The sequence below is a fragment of the Microtus ochrogaster genome, unplaced genomic scaffold (genome assembly GCF_000317375.1).
Source record: "Microtus ochrogaster isolate Prairie Vole_2 unplaced genomic scaffold, MicOch1.0 UNK13, whole genome shotgun sequence".
NCBI classification, from domain to species: domain Eukaryota; kingdom Metazoa; phylum Chordata; class Mammalia; order Rodentia; family Cricetidae; genus Microtus; species Microtus ochrogaster.
Window position 1 is genome coordinate 2,864,582 of NW_004949111.1, and position 19,920 is coordinate 2,884,501.

Sequence of the window (19,920 nt, forward strand, 5' to 3'; positions counted from 1 at the left end):
GTGTGTGTGTGTGTGTGTGTGTGTGTGTAGTTCCAAATTTGTAAAACTCTGTCTTGTGGGATGATTATAGCATATATCATGCTCATACATGTAGTATATATGGCATGTAGAAAGCATTCAGTAATAGCCATGATTCCTTCTATTTTGATATTACAGGTTTTGTGCCCCAGTAATCTGAATGTAGCATAGTTGTTTCTTCATGTGTCCTTTCCCACATGCCACGATCACAGTTACTATTTAAGTGTTGAATATACCTCTCAAGAACACACTGTTGAGCTTCCTACCTACCTTTACCAAGTTTCCTCTGTTGCTAATTGTCATACCACCCAGCAATCAAACAAACAAAAAAAAACACTGAAGACAAAATACGGAAATGAGTCACAAAGAGTAGTTGATGAATATCCTTATTTTGTCAGACACAAACTACTGAGTTTCATGATAGGAGCAAAAGATGCGTAAGACAAATAGATGTGTGAGAGAGAATAAATACCGCCCTTGTAAACTATATGTGTTTTCCCTTCCCAGCAGACAAGTCCAAAGAGCAGCAGTATGAAAATTGTAAACTTTCATGAAAAGTCTATGACCTTGTAGTCTCGGATATTTGTAGTAGATGTTATTCTTTGCAAGACCACTAAATACTTACGTTCTCATTTAAAATTCGGAGAAATTTTGGTTGGATGGTCATGACCGTGTGTAGCCATTAAAACTTCTTTTTAAAACTCCATGCTACTCACATTATTTGGTCATCTGGGCCTTTACCTTCTTTACATGTTTTTTTCCTATAGTGTGTACAGCAATGGTTGTTAGATCATATCATGTTCAAAATCAGGTGATTTTTGATGAATTATAGAGGCCTCATGTAACTCAGATTTTGTAAAGGTTTCTTTTCAGAAGGATACTAGATAATATATGCAAAATAATATCATATTTCATACAGAAATATAAAAGAGGTCTTTGTAAAAATCATGTTTCATTAAGTACATTTAGCAATCTTTTGATAATGTGGTAATATTCTGTGACATGTCATAACATTTTTACTTTATACAACTTTTAATTTAGTCAGAATTTTTTTTCAAAATTAAGAAGCATACCTTCTTGAAGAATTGATGCTACTTCACCTTTTCTCTATTGCTGTGAGCATGCAGGGATAGGAGAGGAGTGAACATGAGAATGTGGCCTAGTCTGAGATGAAAACTTCTAGAGGTCACGTGGCGCCAGTTCACCTGTCACTACTTCTGAGTAGCTAAGAAACACTGTTGCAACCACACTCACAATGTAAATATATCCCCCAAAGAAATGAGAGCATTTATTGGGGGCTTTACATTTAATTTAGCTTATTTGTGTGAAGTAGACCAATGATGTTTCATGCAAACTCTTCCGTTATCAGCAGGAAATTGACAGTGAAGATTATGGTTGTCACCTTAGTCATGATTTCTTGTATGTCATTACTCTCTTGCCAAAAGCAGAAGGCTGAATACCACATGGCAAATGCAACTACAGAGTCCAATCAGGAAATTATTTTTTCCAAGTCTCATTAGACTCTGTTGATTGCGATATCTTAACATCTTATAGATTATGAAATACATTCTCAATATAGACTAAAATAAAGACATCAGTGTACTCACTTGGTCTTGTCAAATCTCAAAATTTAGGCAGATTTACTTTAATTACTTTTTAAAGATTTTAATTACTTTTTAAGAATTTACTCATTTATTTTTATTTATTCATATGTATGTATGCCTTCATGAATTTATGTTCAGCATGAGCATATAGGTTCGCAGGGAGGCCAGAAGAGGTCGTCAGATCGCTTGATACTGAAGTTACAGATGTTTGTGAGCCTCCTGATATAGGTTCTGAGAACCAACCTTCTGCAAGAGCAGTAAAGAAATTCAAGGTTTTTAGGGCAGAACACTGAGGGATTCCAAATGTATAGTTTCTAGCATGTGTCCTCTCTGAAGAATCAGAGCTTTATTCCTCTCCAATGCAAGTATATGACCTGCATGTATAACCAGGCACAAAAACTCACTTGGGCATCAGTATTCGCCTTTTTCTAATTGTTGCTTTAGTGTAACTTCACTAGAAGCTGAGGTCAGTGCCCAGTCCTGGAGTTTAGTTGATTATTTGTCAAATGGCCAAAGCTCTTGTCCCTACTTAAACTGTTGATCTGGCCACCCCCATCCTAAAACTATCTGATTCACCCCGCCTTTACCCTAAATTGATTTCTTAAAGCTGTCTGTTGAACCAGTGTCTCTGGGCAAACAACAACACTCCTTTCAGGCATGACATTTAGAGAGCATAGAGATCACATCCCGGAAGCTCAGGACAATGGCTAGATCTTAGATCGTCTTTGGTTAAATGAAACTTCTTTATTGTGTATATAAATGCCCATTTATTTTTTAATTCTGCTCTAGATATTTTTGATTTCATGTTGGTATATAAAAAGACCATTTTAAAATGAACATATGATATGTTTGTAATTCTGTATATTGTATATTTTATAACTTTTTTACGATATTATTTTGTTTTTTATTCAAAAGAACCCTATGTGAATAAAGCTGGTGAGGGAAATTAAATGTAGTGGAGATGATTATCCTGTTTCCATGGTCACACAGCTAGTATGTGGCATAGTTGGCATATGAACTCAGGCAGTCAAAATTCTTCCTTAACCACAATGCCTAAAATGTGTACAGGAAGAAAGAAAAAGTTGCCTACATCTTCTTCCATAACATATAACAGGGATTACCTAAAATATCTACATAGCAATAGGTTTTGCTGCTCTAAAAATGTATGCATTTTGAGATTACTGTAACAAAGTGTTATCCAAGACTTAGTAACTACTAATGTATTTATACATCTTTTTTTGTATCTGTGGCTTGCCTTTTTTTTAGAAAAAAAAAAACTTTGTCAACATGTTTAAATGTTTAAATTTATTCTATTTTCTCAGTTTAATGATGAGTTTTGCGTTTTGTTGAGAACTCTTTCCTGACTCCATATCTTCCTGTGTTCTCTTTTAGCTTTGCTTTTCCAACTTATGCCTGTTCTCTTCCTGAAACTGATTTTGAATACAGTACAAATCAGAGATCGTTCTTCTGATAAATGTAACTTGCTGTCCTCAAATCTCTTGGTCATGACCCATTCTTTACCTTGGTTCATATTGCTGCTTCTTTTTATAAACATTTCTATATATATCTTTCTCTTAATTTCCTATTTCTGCACTAACTGACTCAGTAGGATAAAACAACACAAATTTATTATCTTGCATTCCTGAAGGTCAGCAGTCTGAAAGGGACCAGCAGGACTGCATTCCTTCTTAGGGCACGAAGGAAGGCTCTGTTCCTTTCCTTTTCTAGTTTAAAAAGGCCACCTGCATTCTTTGGCATGGGGCCACCTCATACAAACAGCTTCCCTCTGACCCCCGTGCTCATCTGCACATCTTTATATCTGACTTTAACCTTCCTGCTTCTTTGAATTGTGTTGTGCTCACCAGGATAATCTGATAGCAGGAACCTTAGTGCATTGTACTTGTAAAGTCCTTCATGATGGCAGTGTACCATGTCTATATATCTCTGAGATTAGGGTGTGGACATCTGCTGGTAGACAAATCAGCCTACTGTAGTCACCTTTCTGATATTCCATGTTCTCTTTCACAGTTTTGTTTAATCCTTTTTATGCGTATCTATAACCTCTACCTAATATTTCTATGTGAATAAGGTGTTATGGGTTTAAGCCTGCTGTTAAATTGTGTCTGCTAATTTTCATTTGTGGCGTGATGTGTTTCTTTTTGTACTGGATAATTTCAAGTTTTAAAATCATCATTGTGAGATTCTAACCTATGGAAGTCTCATACAGCCCTAGTTGAAGTCCAGGGTTATCATTTACCTAGAGCCACTTTTCTTGATATTTCCTTGGTAAGGGGTGTTTTGCATCATTTAATGGTGTAATCTTTTCAAATTTCCAATGTTAGAGAGGAGGAAACCTTGGTTATGAGTAGAGAAGTCTATATTTCGTCTGCTCAAGCTTCAAGACAAATCAGCTTTCTGCTTACCAACACACCCATCCACTCACCCCTGCAACTCTAGTAATGAGTGTGTTTCTTTTCTACATCATTTTACTGAAGTATATCCCTTAAATAATGAAATATCATGAAAGATGATTTCCTTTTCTGCTTAGGTGTTCAGGCTTGTTCTCCCTAGCGGGTGTTGAATCGCTAGTGCATAGCTGGATGGCACAGCAAACTCCTTCCCGCTTCTGCTACATGTTAACTCATGCCATGGTCTATGTTTTCAGTGCCTAGTTATTGTCTTGGCTTCTGGAGATTTTGCTTACCTCTATGGTAAGTGATTTCTTCAGAAGTTCCCTGAAGTCACTTTGTTCCATCTTTCATTATCCTTCTCTGCTGTTGTTGTTTGTTGTAGTTGTGGTTCATCTTACATCACCTCTGGAGGGTATTTATGCTTATATGTACCTTAGAAACTGCAGGAGCTGACTTTAGGGGCAAATTTAACTCTTGCTTAGTGATACTTTTGGCCAGATCATAATTTTAGATCAATATTATATTATTAATCATGATCACTTTGTTGCATAAAGAAATTGTTAATATTACGTCTGAGAAATTTTTAAATGAGTAGTGAAAAATATATATTATTGGATTTCTTTTCTATAATTCCAGTTGCGATGTATAAGATAACTAAATGTTGTTCCCTTAATTTTCAACTCAGTTATCTTAATTCTCATTTTTCTATTCTTTTTCTAGAATGTGTGCTGTGTTTGGTGGAATCTATTGTCTTCGCCATTCTGTACAGTGCCTTGTAGTGGACAAAGAATCCAGAAAGTAAGAATGCTGTACATAACCTTCCTGTATGTGTACATTAGACACGGCTGAAAAACAGAAGTTGCTTTTTAAAAAGTGATTCTTGAATGATCCTCCTTGGTATTAATAACATATCAACCTTGATTAAAAGTAATTTGTGTTTAGGTCTTCCAGAACAAGGAAGTGAGTTCAGAATATAGAAACTAAATTAATTTCCCTGCAATATGACTGTAGCTCCTGATCATTCAAGCTTGGAAGACAAATCATTTCAGCTGCCTGGGGTAGGTGATGAGTGATGTTAGTTTTCCTTGTGGCCTTACCTCCTCTAATTGATTTTCATCAGATGACAACAAAGCCCTCTGTTATTGCATTTTTAAAAATGGAGCTCACCTAAAGACTCATCAGATTAATCTCTGCTGATAATGCATGTCACTTCAAGAGAAAAGACTTTAATGAGTTTTTAGGTAGATTGTTGTCATAAACTATGCTGCCCTGTTATCTGCGGATAAATTCTTTTGCCACAGAATCAGGCCTACAAGCTTGTAAAGGATTAAAGGACGAATTTCCCTGCTTTCTTACACTAGCTGAGTACCATCTATTTACCTCTATTTTGTGTTTTAATTATTTTCTCTAGGGTTTATTATTGATTACTAGTATATACTTTTGTCTGAATTAAGTTCAGTAAAACACAATCATACAATTTATAAGTTTTACCTTGAAACAGAAATAGGTCAACTGGATAAAGTTTTAAGAGCTATTGAAACTGCTGTTTCTCTTCGTTCTTAGGTGTTCCCAAGTATCTATTGACTGTGTTTCATAGATGACTATTTTAGAAGTGTATTAAGAATAGTGTTGTTGAAATTATCAAGTGCCATAATATTTGTAACTAGATTCTTAAACAGTTTGTTTCTTTGTGCAGTAATTGGGTATAGTCCAAATAGAATAAATTTTGGCCATTAATTTCTCATAGGTGAGTTACAGTGTTATAAGTAGTTATTTTAGCTAAGATTTAATGCTAGAAATAAATAATACCTAGTAAATTTGCAGTTCTGTAGTGTAAAAATTGACATGTGATTTAAGATTCTTATAAAGTATCTTTAGCAACAGAACAGAATCATACTATGTAAGTGAAAGAAGTGATAATATATGAAAGACTATTTCTAAACTTTTAGGATACTCAGATTTTGGCTTATGAAGTTCATATGAGTGATTGTTCTGTAAGTTCGTAAAGGAGGGATTGTCTGTATGTCTCCCAGTTTGTTTTTCCTTTTACAGTCATTTTGAAACAAGAATGCTTTCCTGTGACAGAAAGCAGATAATGAATTGCTTGTTTGGTGTTTATTTGCTTCGATCATTTTTATACTCTTTGGGTACCATTCCAGTACCACATGTTGGTCTCAGTCACATAAAAATTTTGCATGGCTCATATTTCTTGGTGATTTCTCTTTGTCTGTCTGTCTTTCTTTCTTCCTTCCTTCCTTCCTTCCTTCCTTCCTTCCTTCCTTTCTTTCTTTCTTTCTTTCTTTCTTTCTTTCTTTCTTTCTTTCTTTCATATTTCTTGGTGACTTCCCTTCCTTCCTTCCTTCCTTCCTTCCTTCCTTCCTTCCTTCCTTCTTTCCTTCCTTTTCTTGTTTCTCTCTTTCTTTCTTGAAAAGGGTATGCTAGTACAGTAATAGCATTTGTAGAAATAAAGGCTACATTTACCTTACATATGATTTACATTTTTATGAAATATTCTGAATAAAGGATCTATTTTTATGAACTTATCCAGCTTCTAATTGGAACAGATAGGTGAAGAATAAAGGTCTTAGAAACCATAAGAACCTCCATACTAGTAATTTTAAAAGTATAAAGTAACAAAGAAAATTGAATTGAGTAAATATTCTTGTAGAGTCCAGTCAAAATAAAGTTTCTGTTGTGTTGGTTTGTTTGGTGTTTTGAGACAGGTTCTTACTGTGTACCTCGGGATGACAGGTGTTTGTCACCTAATATAATTAATTATAAATTGTTCTTAGATGACACTGAGAAACAGTGATCATCTCTGTAAGCTAAATTTAAAGATTTAGGCAAGAGTACTGTGTTCTGTGCTGAGTTTGTGGATCCTAGATCTTAATTTATTATAAGGCTGTAATAGATGAATGTGGCCAGATATACTGACACTATGAACTTAAGGTAGTAGGCAGCTTACTTCTAGTTTAAAATCTTTTGTATTATCATACTGTCCTGGAGCTCCATATTGATTAACAACACCTAAGATATGCAAAGGTCTGTTAATTCTGCTTTTGAATCGTGTTAATAATGTGAATGGCAGCTAGTTCTGTTTTGGGCCAATTCTTTTATCTGTAAGATAGCTTAGAAGGATTCAGCAATAACCGTTGAGTCTTCTGCCAGATTTGACCCAGTGCTTTGATTATGTTAAATGATATTGGAATGTATTTAGCTGGCTCTTCCTTAACATTTAGAAATAAATGATCTTAAAATATTCCATGTGCTTAAATGTGGGCCAGTAGTCACATTATAAACAATTTGCACATTTTATATCTAATTTATAAACCAATGGTACAGTGTCTGTTTTGGGCTGTGTTAATATTGCTTAAGGTCCAGTTTAACAATGAACATAGTTTTCTTATCTATTGTGGGTGTTGGTTGCTTCCTTGGTTTTAGTTTTTTGAGAAGAGGTTTCTTTGTGTAGCCCTGGCTGTCCTTAAATTTGCTCTGTAAACCAGGATGGCCTTGAACTCAAAGAGATCTGCCTGTCTCTGCCTCCCAAGTGTTGGGATTAAAGACATGCCATCACTGCCCTGTTCTATCCTCTTTTGTTTTCTTTTTTTAACTTTTTTAAAGATACGGCCTGTAATTCTCTTACTGAACCGTTTATTTCTTCCAAGCTTTAACAGTTTATCCCATAATAATAGTATAATTTTTAATCTTGGCTTGAAGTGTTGTGATTCCTGTTACCTTACCATATGAGTCATTTAAGTGATCTTTAAAGTTCTTTCTTAAGAGACATATAAAAATAAAAGCATGTAGTATTTTAAAATTGGAAATTTATACATCTGATAACAATGACCAGGTTTATGTAATTATAAAAAGCTAATTTAAGTTCAAGTTGGTTTTAGGCTAACGTATCTTTCCCAACCACTGTTCTCATTTAAGCTGTACTATTTTAGAGAAAGATCAGTAGTAGGAGATACATTGTGAAGATCTAAAAGTACAGGATAATTTTGTTTCAAATCCTAATCTTATAGTTGAGTATATTCAATCATCATTTCCTTTTAAGGACTCTATGGTGACTTAGAAACTTATTTGCATTTGTATTCTTTTAGTTGCCTCTCTTACTAGATGGCACACTTGACATTGCTTCTCCCACTTAGTGTAATTACAACTTGCCTGGGCTCAGAGTCCTGAAATCTCAGACACTAAGTCAGACCTCTATGCTAGTCCGCGAGTCTGGTCACCTTTTACAGTTACTTGATAGATTCTCTGTAGGAAATGCAAGATCTCACTATAATATCTTTATAAATAAGGCATGTCTATCACTCATTATCCTCAGTAACCATCTAATAAGTTAATGAATGAGGCTTAGACTGACTTTAGCTTTGTGTGTGTGCTATGTTTCTCACCTTCTGTTTAAAAAAGTTGACAGAAACATGAATATAAATGAATCAGCATTGAGGCTGATATCATGTTTACACATTAATGTAGGAAATAAACTTTGAGAGGCACATGATATTATAATATATGAAATATGTAACCAACTTCATTCCTATTTTTGCCTAGAGCTTGATATTTTTTATTTTTGCTTCATTTGTTGTGCCTGTGTTATGCATTGCCTAGACTCTGCATACTATGTCACCCAGCAGTTCTGCTTATTAAGGTATCTCCTAGTCTTTTCCCCCCAAATTCTAACACTCTACTGTGGCAAGGATGCTTTAAAAGAAATCCCACGCTAGCTCAGAATTGAGAAATAGATGGTTATTTATTTAGGGGTAAACTCACAAATCAGAATTCTTCTGCTTGAACGGAGAACAGAGATCAAATCCAACAATCCAGCAATCTGAAAGAGTAGCCAGCAAAAAGGAGAAAGGGGCAAAAGCAGGCTCTGCATCCACATATATGGTCTAAGAGGCCAAGCCCCAGTAGGCGGGTAACCACAAGCTGTAAGACTTCCTACAGCACTCTACCCTCTGTTTTGTTTGTTTGTTTTTCTTTTGAAACACTGAATGCTTTTCTTAAGCAGCTTTCTTTTCCTTTCTAGTTGTGCTGACTATGTACAATTCAGATAAATTGTGTTTGGCTCCTTAGCGGTACAGTATTAAACATTTGAGTATGACTTTGGACTAGTGGTCTATAAAATAGTCTATGTGTTCATCTTCTATGTATACTTCAGCTGTTCGGCTTACTAAGATTGCTGTTAGGATATTAGAAATCCTTTTTCTGTTTAACTTCCCTGATTTGGATGTTAATAATAGTTTGTTAGGCTGAACATAAGATTCCGTCATTTGTACCATTACTGAAGTTCTGATTGTGGGTGTCCCTTTTGTAAAATAGTAACAATTATATTCTAGATACTTGCCCTTTACCAACCCCCATGCTAGTTGCTATGTTGTGATGCGATAAAAAAGGAAATAAAATATAGACCCTGTGTCTGTGTATTGGGACTTAAGGGAACAGTGCAGCCTTCAATGTCACACAAACTGTATTTGAGTTCTGACATTGCTATTTCCAAGCTGTGTGAAATTAAGCAGGATGTTTAACTCCTCTATGCCCTAGTGTTATTATAAAAAAAAATATAGTGGCTGACAAACCATATCTTGTAGGGTTCTTGTAATATTGGCAGAGCAGATAAACCTCATAAAACCATTGATTACACATTCAAGTAGTTCATTATCATTAGTAACATACATAATTGGAAACCTCGTCATGCCCTTAAAAAAGAAGGCCTATTGTATTCTACCCTTTGCCAAAAAACTGTGGCTTATTAGCTATACTTTTCAATAGTGTAAGTAACTTTTGGCAGTGATTTGGAAGAAGGGATGTAATGAAAAGATACTTTGTCTCCAGAATCACAGTTGCTTACCTTTAATGTTCATAAGCACAGAATACTTCCATCATCTAGCCATTCCTCCATTCATGAAAATATTAGTTGTTTTTGATGTACTGGGCACTGGGAATACGGACGAGAACAATGCAGTCAGGATTTTTGTTTCTACATAGTTTAAAGTCCACTGGAAGACGTTATAAAACAATTAATGTAGCCAGGTATCTTAAGCATTCTTGGTATACAGATCTTGCCCTCTGCTCTGTGAAGAGGAAATGTAAAGAGCCTCTATGAGTTTTGGTCATCTCTGGATAAACATAAAGCCTTATAGGAGATATCTGACCAATGTCTAAGGCTCATTTCTTTTTCCTTCTTTGTTTCCCACCTTCTTGACAGGTAACACTGATGTGATTTTAAGTTTCTTGCCTGAGACCTTCTTGTACTTGTTAGCTTAACTCTGTTCCTGTATAAACATTGTAAATCAGTTTCCCTAAACTACATTCCCTGATACTCTGCCTATCCATTCAAAGCTGAGTTAGATACCTCCCTTAGTACTCTGTAATGCCCTTTCCTCACCTTTTTTGGGGGTGGGGGATTGTTTTGTTTTGTTTTCAGACAGCACTTTTCTGTGTACTCTTGGCTGTCCTAGAATTCACTTTGTAGACCAGGCTGGCTCAAACATACAGAAATCTTCCTGCCTCTGCTTTCGCAGTACTGGGATTAAAGGCATGTACCACCACTTCCTGGCTTCATTCCTTACCTTTTATGGCTGAGCAGACCTATTATTTTAAAATTGCCTGTGTCTGCATCTTCACTATTACCTTCTGGAACAGTACTGGCACAGCCATATTTTTATGTTGAATAAGTGAGGTATCAGCTTCATAGCGGTCCACTGCCTTGTTAAATGCTACAGGAGCCCAAGGCAGTGTCCGTGATGTGGGAGAGGAGAGGCTAATTATAAGAAATATTTTAAGGTGGAAGATAATATAGTAGTAGATAAGATATGAAGAGAGATTTGGTGGGAAAGTTCTAAGTGTAGGTCATAGCCTTGTTTGATAGAGAGATTACAAGGAAGGAAAGTGGATGTGGATCTATGTTAAAGCCAATTTGGAGCATGCCATGCTGGATGTAAAAGGGAAGTTGGTAATAATAACTTCATTGTGTACTTGAAATTTGATAAGAGCAGATTTTAAGCATCTTTACTCCCCAGTGGCAATTGTGGGTGGTAGTTGGATGTGTTAATTTGATTCTTTTATTCATTGCACAGTGTATGCATATGTCAAATTGTCACATTGCATTCCTAAGATATATTTAGTTTTTATTTGCCAATTACATATTCTTAAGAGAATAAGTAGCCTCTGTCAAGAAAAGAAATTAGTACATAATTAGAAAGATCGATACACATTATGAAAAGGTCAGAGCAACAACTGAAAACCCAATCCTGTTAATGAGTTGAAATGACTGTAGTAGATGTTTACCCTGGAAATATCATTGTGAAACGTTTTGGAACAGTTCTCTGAAGGATGTAAAATTGGAATTGGCCTTTAAGAGAACTCATAAGATCTGTCCCATAGGAAGATTTGTTTCCTTCAATGATTAAGAATCTTATCATTTCCTTAACTAATATTTTCCTTTTTTATTATTTATTTTCTGATTTCTATACTGTGTTATTGCCTGGGCTTTTAATTCTGAAGATCAAAGGGGTTGCATATCTATTAGTACTATTATTTTCTCTTCTTGGTTGAGTTCCACATGTTTCATTTTAAACGTGCTGTGTTTTTTCTCCCTTATTGTCATTTTGCTACTTTTCCTCTTGTATCATTGAACCAAGAACTGAATAAGAGTTGTGGTTTGTTGATTTAGAAAGCCTTGCCCAAGAAATGTTCTGTCTAGCTTCAGTGATTCTTATGATCGGCTTGGTCATTGTGTCCCTGTAACTAGGAACTCCTATCATGTTCCTTCTCAATTTACTATTTATGAGGCTCAGCAAGGCCCTCTGCTAAGTCCGAAATGCTGTTAATCTTTAATGGCTTCCTTAGGTTTATGTGGGAGGAGTAGGCAGGAGGGTATTTTAATGTGCCTGGCAGCAGTGTTTCATTTTGCTGTTTTCCATTAAGCGAATGTCATCTAATTTTTATATTAATCTTTATAATACAAAGATTAAGAATAGGTCCCAAATCAATATCTGCTCTTCATTGTTCTCCCAATTAGGCTGCATATATGGCAATAAGTCAAGTATCTGAAGGAAAACAAATCTTAGCACTTGCTTAACTCATCTTGATTTGCACAGCTTTGCTTAGGGCTATTGCCTCAATACTTCAGAGTAAGAATGAGACTAGCAGGTGAGTCGTGTTGTTACCATCTACCAGACTAAGACTGGGCATATTTGCTAGTCTCCTCACTCTGTACAGATGTGGGTAATTTCTCTCTATCTGTAGCGCTTGACATTTCTCACTTAAGTGCAACATAAAGATGCAGCAGTAGCAGAGGCTTCGCTCTGATTCTTTCTTGGGACTTGGAAGCTTATCAGAATCTCCAGGGGTACTTATTATTTGAAAAAGTCCCCCAGGTGTGATTCTGATTTGTTTCCTTCTCCTGCTCCTCCTCCTCCTCCTTTGGAAATCACTGTTTCATCAGAAGCTTCTGCATAAACAGGCACATTAATTAGCATCTTACCCTTCCTGCAGAGTTGAGCTGACTTGTTTCCACATCACGTTATTTCCTCTCTGGGTTATCTGCATTAATTCTTTCTAACACTGTAACACCTGAAAACAGTGTCTGCCAGTCACCAAAGGATCCCTTATTAGTCTTTGGAGGCCAACAAAAGAGGAAAGACTTTGTAATCTTGAGGGCTAGGTTTATTTTTGGGATTGCTCATTTGCTTGTTTGTTCAGTTGTTTGATAATAGGTGTCCTTTAAAAGGGCACTGAGGTTGCAGATTTATATGGAAAGCACTTTTTTTTTTCTCAGTTCCGATCCAACATTTTATGGTAAAGGGTTTACAACATTGAATTTGAAGTGACCACCTCTTCTGTCTTGCTTTCAGTTTCTGCAGTGAACATTGCAGTATACTTGTTTGTTCACTCATCTTCAGTTAGTCACCTCTTGGGCCATCTATTGATTCGTCTCTTCTGCATTCCACAGTAAATTACAGATGTCAGTAAAATTCATCCTAGCCATTTCAGTATGGACATCATGTTCCCCATCGTCCTTTTAAATATAATTACAGTTATGCCCCATTCTTAAGTACTCCTTAGTTGAGTTTACATAGCACTTTATACTCCCTTTTATTTGCCTGCCTGTATTATTCCTTCTTCAATTTCTGTAGCTTCTTAGTTAAAAGTAAAGCATGTTTGCCAGTGGTTGTAGGACAATTATAATCATTATATCATGATAATTCAGCAGATGTCTCTTCTCCACTCCTTCAAGTACTTTGATCTTTAAATTTTTTATGAATGCTTCAAAGCAGGAGCTTAAAAAACAAACTTATCTTTCTACTTTTTAAAAGTTTTACCTTGGCCAGTATTTGGTGTAAGTAAGTCTTTTGTACTAATTTAATGAAATACTTTATACATAATGTGAGCTCTTAGTTTAAGGAAATGAAAGAGAATTGAAGTATAGGCAAGATTTGGAAGTCATTTAAATATTTATACAACAGATTTATGTTAAAATATGCTTAATTATTTATAAGTATTACATAACATCACTATACATAATATCCTATTTTGACAGCAGTGGTATGCCATTTATTCAACAATATCAGCAGAATACAAACTTATTTCCTTTTTGCATTGGTCTTGGATGCTGGTCATTTTATTTTTATATATACCTATAAGCGATCCTTTATTTGACTTGTTTAGAGCAATGGAGGATGTTTTAATTTATAGCAGAATGTTTTAATTATAAGTGTAAGAACCAGCATATAAGTGTATTTCTAATAAAAAATTCTTGTACCAAAAGAAGGTGTGACAAAAGCAAATTGATATTTCCATAATAAAAAGATATAGCAAACATATAGTCATTTGCATATAGTTCCTGAAATATTGCATAGTGGCTTTGTCAGTGCTGGTAAGTCCGTTTCAAGGATGTCGCTCTTAGTCCATTAGTTTGGATAATGAGCCCTATAAAGTACATTTATAACTTGTGGCACTGCAAGGAGATGGATTCTAATTTTCATCCTTTTATCTAGACACATTGAAAGAAGGTCAATGGAGGGTTCTATATGATTCATTGTCCCAACACATATCAGATGACAGAGACCTGATAATGTCCGTGCATAAGTGTTTTCCTTATTTGGAAACAGCACTTGAAAGAAATCTTTCCATGATTATCCTTTGAAGTAAAGTGGAAACAGATATTAAAAGAGGCTCTATCCTTTTTTTCTGTTTAAAACATTATCAAACGCGTGACCAGATAGCTATTCTTGAACAAAAGAGAAAGCAACACTTAACAGAAAAATAAAAAAGCCTTCAGTGGCCTTTGCAGGCTGTGTATGATACAAGATATTTAATCAGCTTTCCTTTCCCTCTTAGAACTGTTAAAGGTGGAAAAAAAGAAAACTGATTTTTTTTTTCTAAACAAAGGAATGACTTCTATGTTTCTAAATGTGAGGAAAGCTTGGAATTTTGCAATAATACTTTGCTGGCCTCACACTTACAGACTAATGACAATAAAAATAAATATTTAAGAAATAGTTAAGAAACAGTTTACTTGCATTTATAGTTTAAAGGATGTGAGAATAACAGCCAGAATATATCTCTAGTTCATTGTCAGAAAATGCAGAGTAGTTGGCAGTTTTTTAAAGGTTCACAAGGTTTCAAATTCAAAATCATCAGTTCATGATTTCATTTTGTCAGTTGCTTAATCATTAATATAAACTTTTCTTCTATGCTTATCTTCTTTATAGATGTAAAGCAATGATAGATCAATTTGGTCAAAGAATAATTTCTAAACATTTCGTTATTGAAGACAGTTACCTTTCTGAGAACACATGTTCCCGTGTACAGTACAGGTAAGGTGCCCTCCACCCACTACGCGAAAGAAGGAAGCATTTCTGGCTGTGTAGTTATGTTGACTCTTCTCATTATTCTGTTTTCAAGTAGCATGCAGAGGTATAGCGAACCGAAGATATAACTTGATTTCTTACCCTTCTTTCTTACTTGGTTCTGTTTTGAGGGGAGCCTAGCAAAGTTACTTCTCCTTTGCGTCAGCTGCAGTTTGTCTGTAGGTCATGCATCCTTCTTTCTTGAGCCAAGAAAAGATTAAAGCAGAACTTGACTGGGTTTTGACACATTTATTCTTACTTAAATCTTTGAAGCATGCCTTCTGCTGGTTACATAACAATAAATGAAACTTACCCATAGAATGCGAATCACAGCTTTCCTCTTTTGTGCATTGCAGGCAGATATCCAGGGCAGTCCTGATAACAGATGGATCTGTATTAAAAACGGAGTCAGATCAACAGGTGATTCAGTCCTCTTTTTTTCCTTTTTAGAATAAAAGATGTGTTTGTTTAAGAGAAATACATGTACATGGTGATCTTATTACTACAATAAACTAATTAACACGTCTATCTATACAGAAAATTTTTATGGGAAGAATAGTAAAAATCCATTCTTACCAGGTTTTCAGTTTATAATATAGTATTAGTAACAGTAGCCCCTATACTGTATATTAAAATCTCTAAAACTGAACTTTCACTTAATAGTTGCCAAAGAAGTGCCTTTTCCTCAGCAGCCAGAGAGTAGTGGCCTCCTAGGAGAGATTGATAACTGTGATAGCATGTCTGCTTTCAAATACCACATAGCCTAGGGGCACAGAAACAGACAAATAGGAAGTGCAGTTCAGTGCAACAAGGATTGGCATGGTATAGTTTAAGGAAATTATATAGCAATTAATTGAAGGCGTAAGTCACAAACAATGCCACACCAGTTTGGAATTATGATTAATAGGGTGGTATTTATTTAAAGGGGAAAAAACTCACAGATCACCGTCCCCAGACATCAGCCCTCTGTGCAACCAGGAAGGGAGTCTAGTCGCCAGCGGAGCAGGAAGTGAAGAGAGAGAGGAGAGGGAAGTGGCCGCTTTTTTAAAGGGAGAGAGACCACGCCCCAATGGGCTGGTATCTCAGCGGCTATAGGCTGGAGGAGCGGGAGGATCTCCCGCAACAATTAATGTTTCACTCATCACATTGGTCTGGCATTGTTGGCTGATGTGTCTGGATTTCCCATTAAACCAACGGTAAGCTTAGTGAATATACATTGGAGAATGGCAGAGAGGCAGAACCATGAAGAGAACAGATAGAGGCAGTTCTTTGAAGAAGCTGAACTGGAAAGTATAAGATGGGAATTGGCCTCTGAAGAGGGATATGGAAGAGGAGGGCTTTCTTTTCGAGGTTCTTAAGGATTTTAGCTATTTGAATGGAGTCAGCAGAGGAGTTGAGATACCCAGGCAAGAAAGAATGTAACTGATAAGTTGAAGTCCATCCAAAAGTCAGAGAGAAACCAGACTAAGCATTACCCTTAGAAATGTGAGGCATGTTAAAATCAGAAGGTGAAAATAGAACTTTTTTTTTTTTGTAAATTTGGGAGTTGATGTTCCTTTCTTTAAATTACAAAGTGAAGTCTTCTCCCGAGTATGAGACTTACAAACAAGTCAGACCTGAAAGAAAGATGTATGATAATCACTTTATGGCATTCCTTGTTCTGTGTGCATTTTCTGGTGTCAATGGTCCAGTCAAATCTGAAGATTATAGACTTACATGATCATGAATATGCCCCAGTTAGTCTTCCTATCTCTTTTAATCATTTCTTCTCATCCTGTCAGTTCATAGAATTGCCCCTCTATTTCTCCAGACTTTTATCATTTCTCTTCTGCCCTCTTCCTCCAGGGCTTTCCACAGGACCACAAAGGAAAATCTCTTTCCTGCTTCTGGCTATTAATTGTATCCATTTCTCTCTTTTTTTTTAATGCAACTTTTCTCATTCTACATAGCTGTCCCCATTCCCACTTCCTCCCCTCCTCCCATCCTACCCCACCCCCCACCCCCCATCCACTCCTCAGAAAGGATAAGGCTTCCCACAGGGAGTCAACAAAGTCTGACAAATCACTTTGAGGCAGGACCAAGGCCCTCCCCCGCTATATCTAGGCTGAGCAAGGCATCCCTCCAAAGAGAATGTTTTCCTAGATGCCAGTTTAAGTACTACGGATAAATCCTAGTCCCACTGCCATTGGTGCCACAAACTGCCCAAGCCTCACAATTGTCCCCCACATTCAGTGGCCCTAGTTTGGTCCTATGTAGGTTTCCCCCCAATCAGTCTTGAGTCAGTGAGCTCCCACTAACTCAGGTCAGCTATTTCTGTGGGTATCCCCATCATTGTCTTAACCCCTTTGCTCATACTGTCACCTCTCCCTCTATTGGACTCGTCTCAGGTAGCTCGGCCCAGTGCTTCGCAGTGGATCTTTGTATCTGTTTTCATCAGTTGCTAGATGAAGGTTCTATGATAACAATTAAGGTAGTGATCAGTCTGATAACAGGGGAAAACCAGTTTAGGCATCCTCTCCAATGTTACTTCCAGTCTTAGCTCAGGTCATCCTTATGGAATCCTAGGAATTTCCCTAGTGCCATGTTTCTCTCTAGCCCATTAATGGCTCCCTCGATCAAGATAGCTCTTTCCTTTCTCTCCCTCTCTGTCCTTCCCCTTTCATGAACATCCTGTTCCCTCATGTTCTGCCCCACTCCTCTGATCCCCTCTCCCTCCTCTTTACTTCCCCCAGCCACTCCCAATCATCTCAGGATATATTGTCTGTTTCCCCTTCCACAGGGGATCCATGTATGTCTCTCTTAGGGTTCTCCTCACCAAGGGCCACTTGAGAAAGTTACACAACCAAGCAGATTGACTTTACCACATAGTTGTGGTATCAGCCTCATGCAGCTGGATGCTGTTCATGTACAAATCCCTCCACTTGCTTTTGATTGCTTCTTCATTCATCCCAATGACTAGGAACAGTCTTCACTTTCTAACTCACTCTGTTCATCTTCTTGTTTCTCTGGGTAAAATAAAATACCTGCCTTGCACAAAAGAATTTGAATTTCTACCCGACCATTAACAATATATGTACACCATCTCAAGGGTGATTAAGGGGTCTATGTCTTCCTTGTTCATGGGCAACCTCCCTCACAGGTGCCTTTGATCTATGCATGAATAATTACCTAAAATCAATACATACAGACACAGTAACTGAAGTTTAACATTAAAAACAAATAAAACAGCCCAGTCTCTTGACTCTGTCTCTATCTCTCCTGAGTACCCAGCCTTTCCCTTCTTTTTAATAGTGTGTTCTATACACTATACTTGCTGCTTCCAGTTCCTGAACTCCTAGTCATTTCTAAACTGCAACCTTGCTCCTGTCCATACACGTCTACCACAATTTCTGCTACTGAATGCAGTAAAAACCATGATATTTAGGGTCAGAGGACATTTTTTTATTATTTTCCACTAGGCCTTTCCTGGTAGCTTTTGACAAGTTTTTTCTCTCTATCTCTTGAACAGCTTTGACTTCCAAGTCCTGTGCCCTCCTGATAACACTGACTGTTGTTCTCTCCCTCCTTGAAGCTCATTTTTCTTTTTCTCCTGTTCTTAAATATCAAACTTTCCCCTTCATCCAACTGAATATCTGCCCTGCATACTCAAACCACCATGGCATGTATGCAAGTCCATAGTCTCAACTCCATGTAAATGCTGGAGGCCGCCTCTTGAAGGCATGGGGTTCCAGGTCCCTGTGCTGAAGTTCCACTGTGACTATCAAGAGATAGGCACTTAAAGCAGAAGTCACTAGCTTCTGCCCTCACTCTGCTTTTCTTCTAGTGCTCACTGCCTCCGAGAACAGAACTGACATTTCTCTAGCTACACAGATGTTCTTCTCTCTGACATTTCTCAACCTTTGGGTCTTGTCCTGTTCTTCATAAAAGTTGTCTCCGTTCCTTCCTTTTCTGCAGTCTCTGCCTTCTAACTTGTCACCCTGTTTCACACCTGTCTTCTCAGATCCCTCCTTCACATGGCGGACAGAGTTACAGTCCTTTATTTTTCCTTCAGCCTCTTCTTCCCTTGTTCTTTCCATGCCTCTCTTCCCACCTCTCTTTAGATCTTCATTTTGAATTGCAAGTAGAACTAAGAAGATTAGAGGGTAGGGAAAGAAACAGGTGGACAGTTCACACATTCCCTGGTGATGTTAGAAAGTTAGGAACTTCTTGTTAAAGAGGGAATTTAAAATCTCTGAAATACTGAAAGAGTCAACGTCTCAGAGTTCAGGTGATGGAGGTGCGCCAGTAGGACAGTACTGATTGTATCTCAGTGATAAATTATGAGAATTGCAAGAACCAAAAAAAATTTTTCCATGTTAGTAGAGTCATTAAAGGACATTTTCAATTATGGTCATATTTTTAGTCTTCATTTCATTATTTCACGGTGTTCAGTATTTTGGTTTCTTGCTCTCTTTGATGCTAAAATATATTTTCTATCCTTAATAGCAGCAAAAGGAGTTAAGAGGAACATGGAGAACTGTTTTGAAACATCATAAGCCCCCAAGTAGATGGCAAATAGGGTAGTCATTGCTATCAAGCTCAATTCCTGTTGAAGGAGCTGCAGGCAGGCCTGCTTCCTGCCACCCAGATCCTGGCCGCCTGGCTAGCTTATGCCCCAAAATAATGACAAAAAAACTATATTCATATAAACACTGCTTGGCCCATTTCTATTAATGTGTGTAGCATCACGAGGTGCGCTTACCAGGAAGATTCTAGCCTATGTCCATCCTGGGTCGGAGCTTCATTGCATCTGCCCCAGAGAGGAGAAGAAATAGCATCTGTCTGAGGCGTCTTACCTCACTTCCTCTTCCTCCCAGCATTCTGTTCTGTTTACTCCACCCACCTAAGGGCTGGCCTATCAAATAGGCCAAGGCAGTTTCTTTATTAACCAATGACCTTCCTTCATCATTTCCCCTTTTTCTCTTTAAACAAAAAAGGAAGGCTTTAACTTTAACATAGCAAAATTACATATAACAAAACAGTTAT

The 19,920-nt window shown here is 36.9% G+C and overlaps 1 protein-coding gene across 2 annotated transcripts in view; it reads left to right on the forward strand.

Annotated features, from left to right (window-relative positions):
- The window catches only part of Chm (CHM, Rab escort protein 1), a 175,270-nt gene that overhangs the window by 111,887 nt on the left and 43,463 nt on the right, over positions 1–19,920 (forward strand). For both annotated transcript variants that reach the window (XM_005366706.3, XM_026789034.1), the window contains 3 exons: positions 4,754–4,831; positions 14,758–14,862; positions 15,252–15,315. In XM_005366706.3, the coding sequence (XP_005366763.1) occupies positions 4,754–4,831; positions 14,758–14,862; positions 15,252–15,315 (247 nt within the window). The remainder of the gene's footprint in view (positions 1–4,753; positions 4,832–14,757; positions 14,863–15,251; positions 15,316–19,920) is intronic.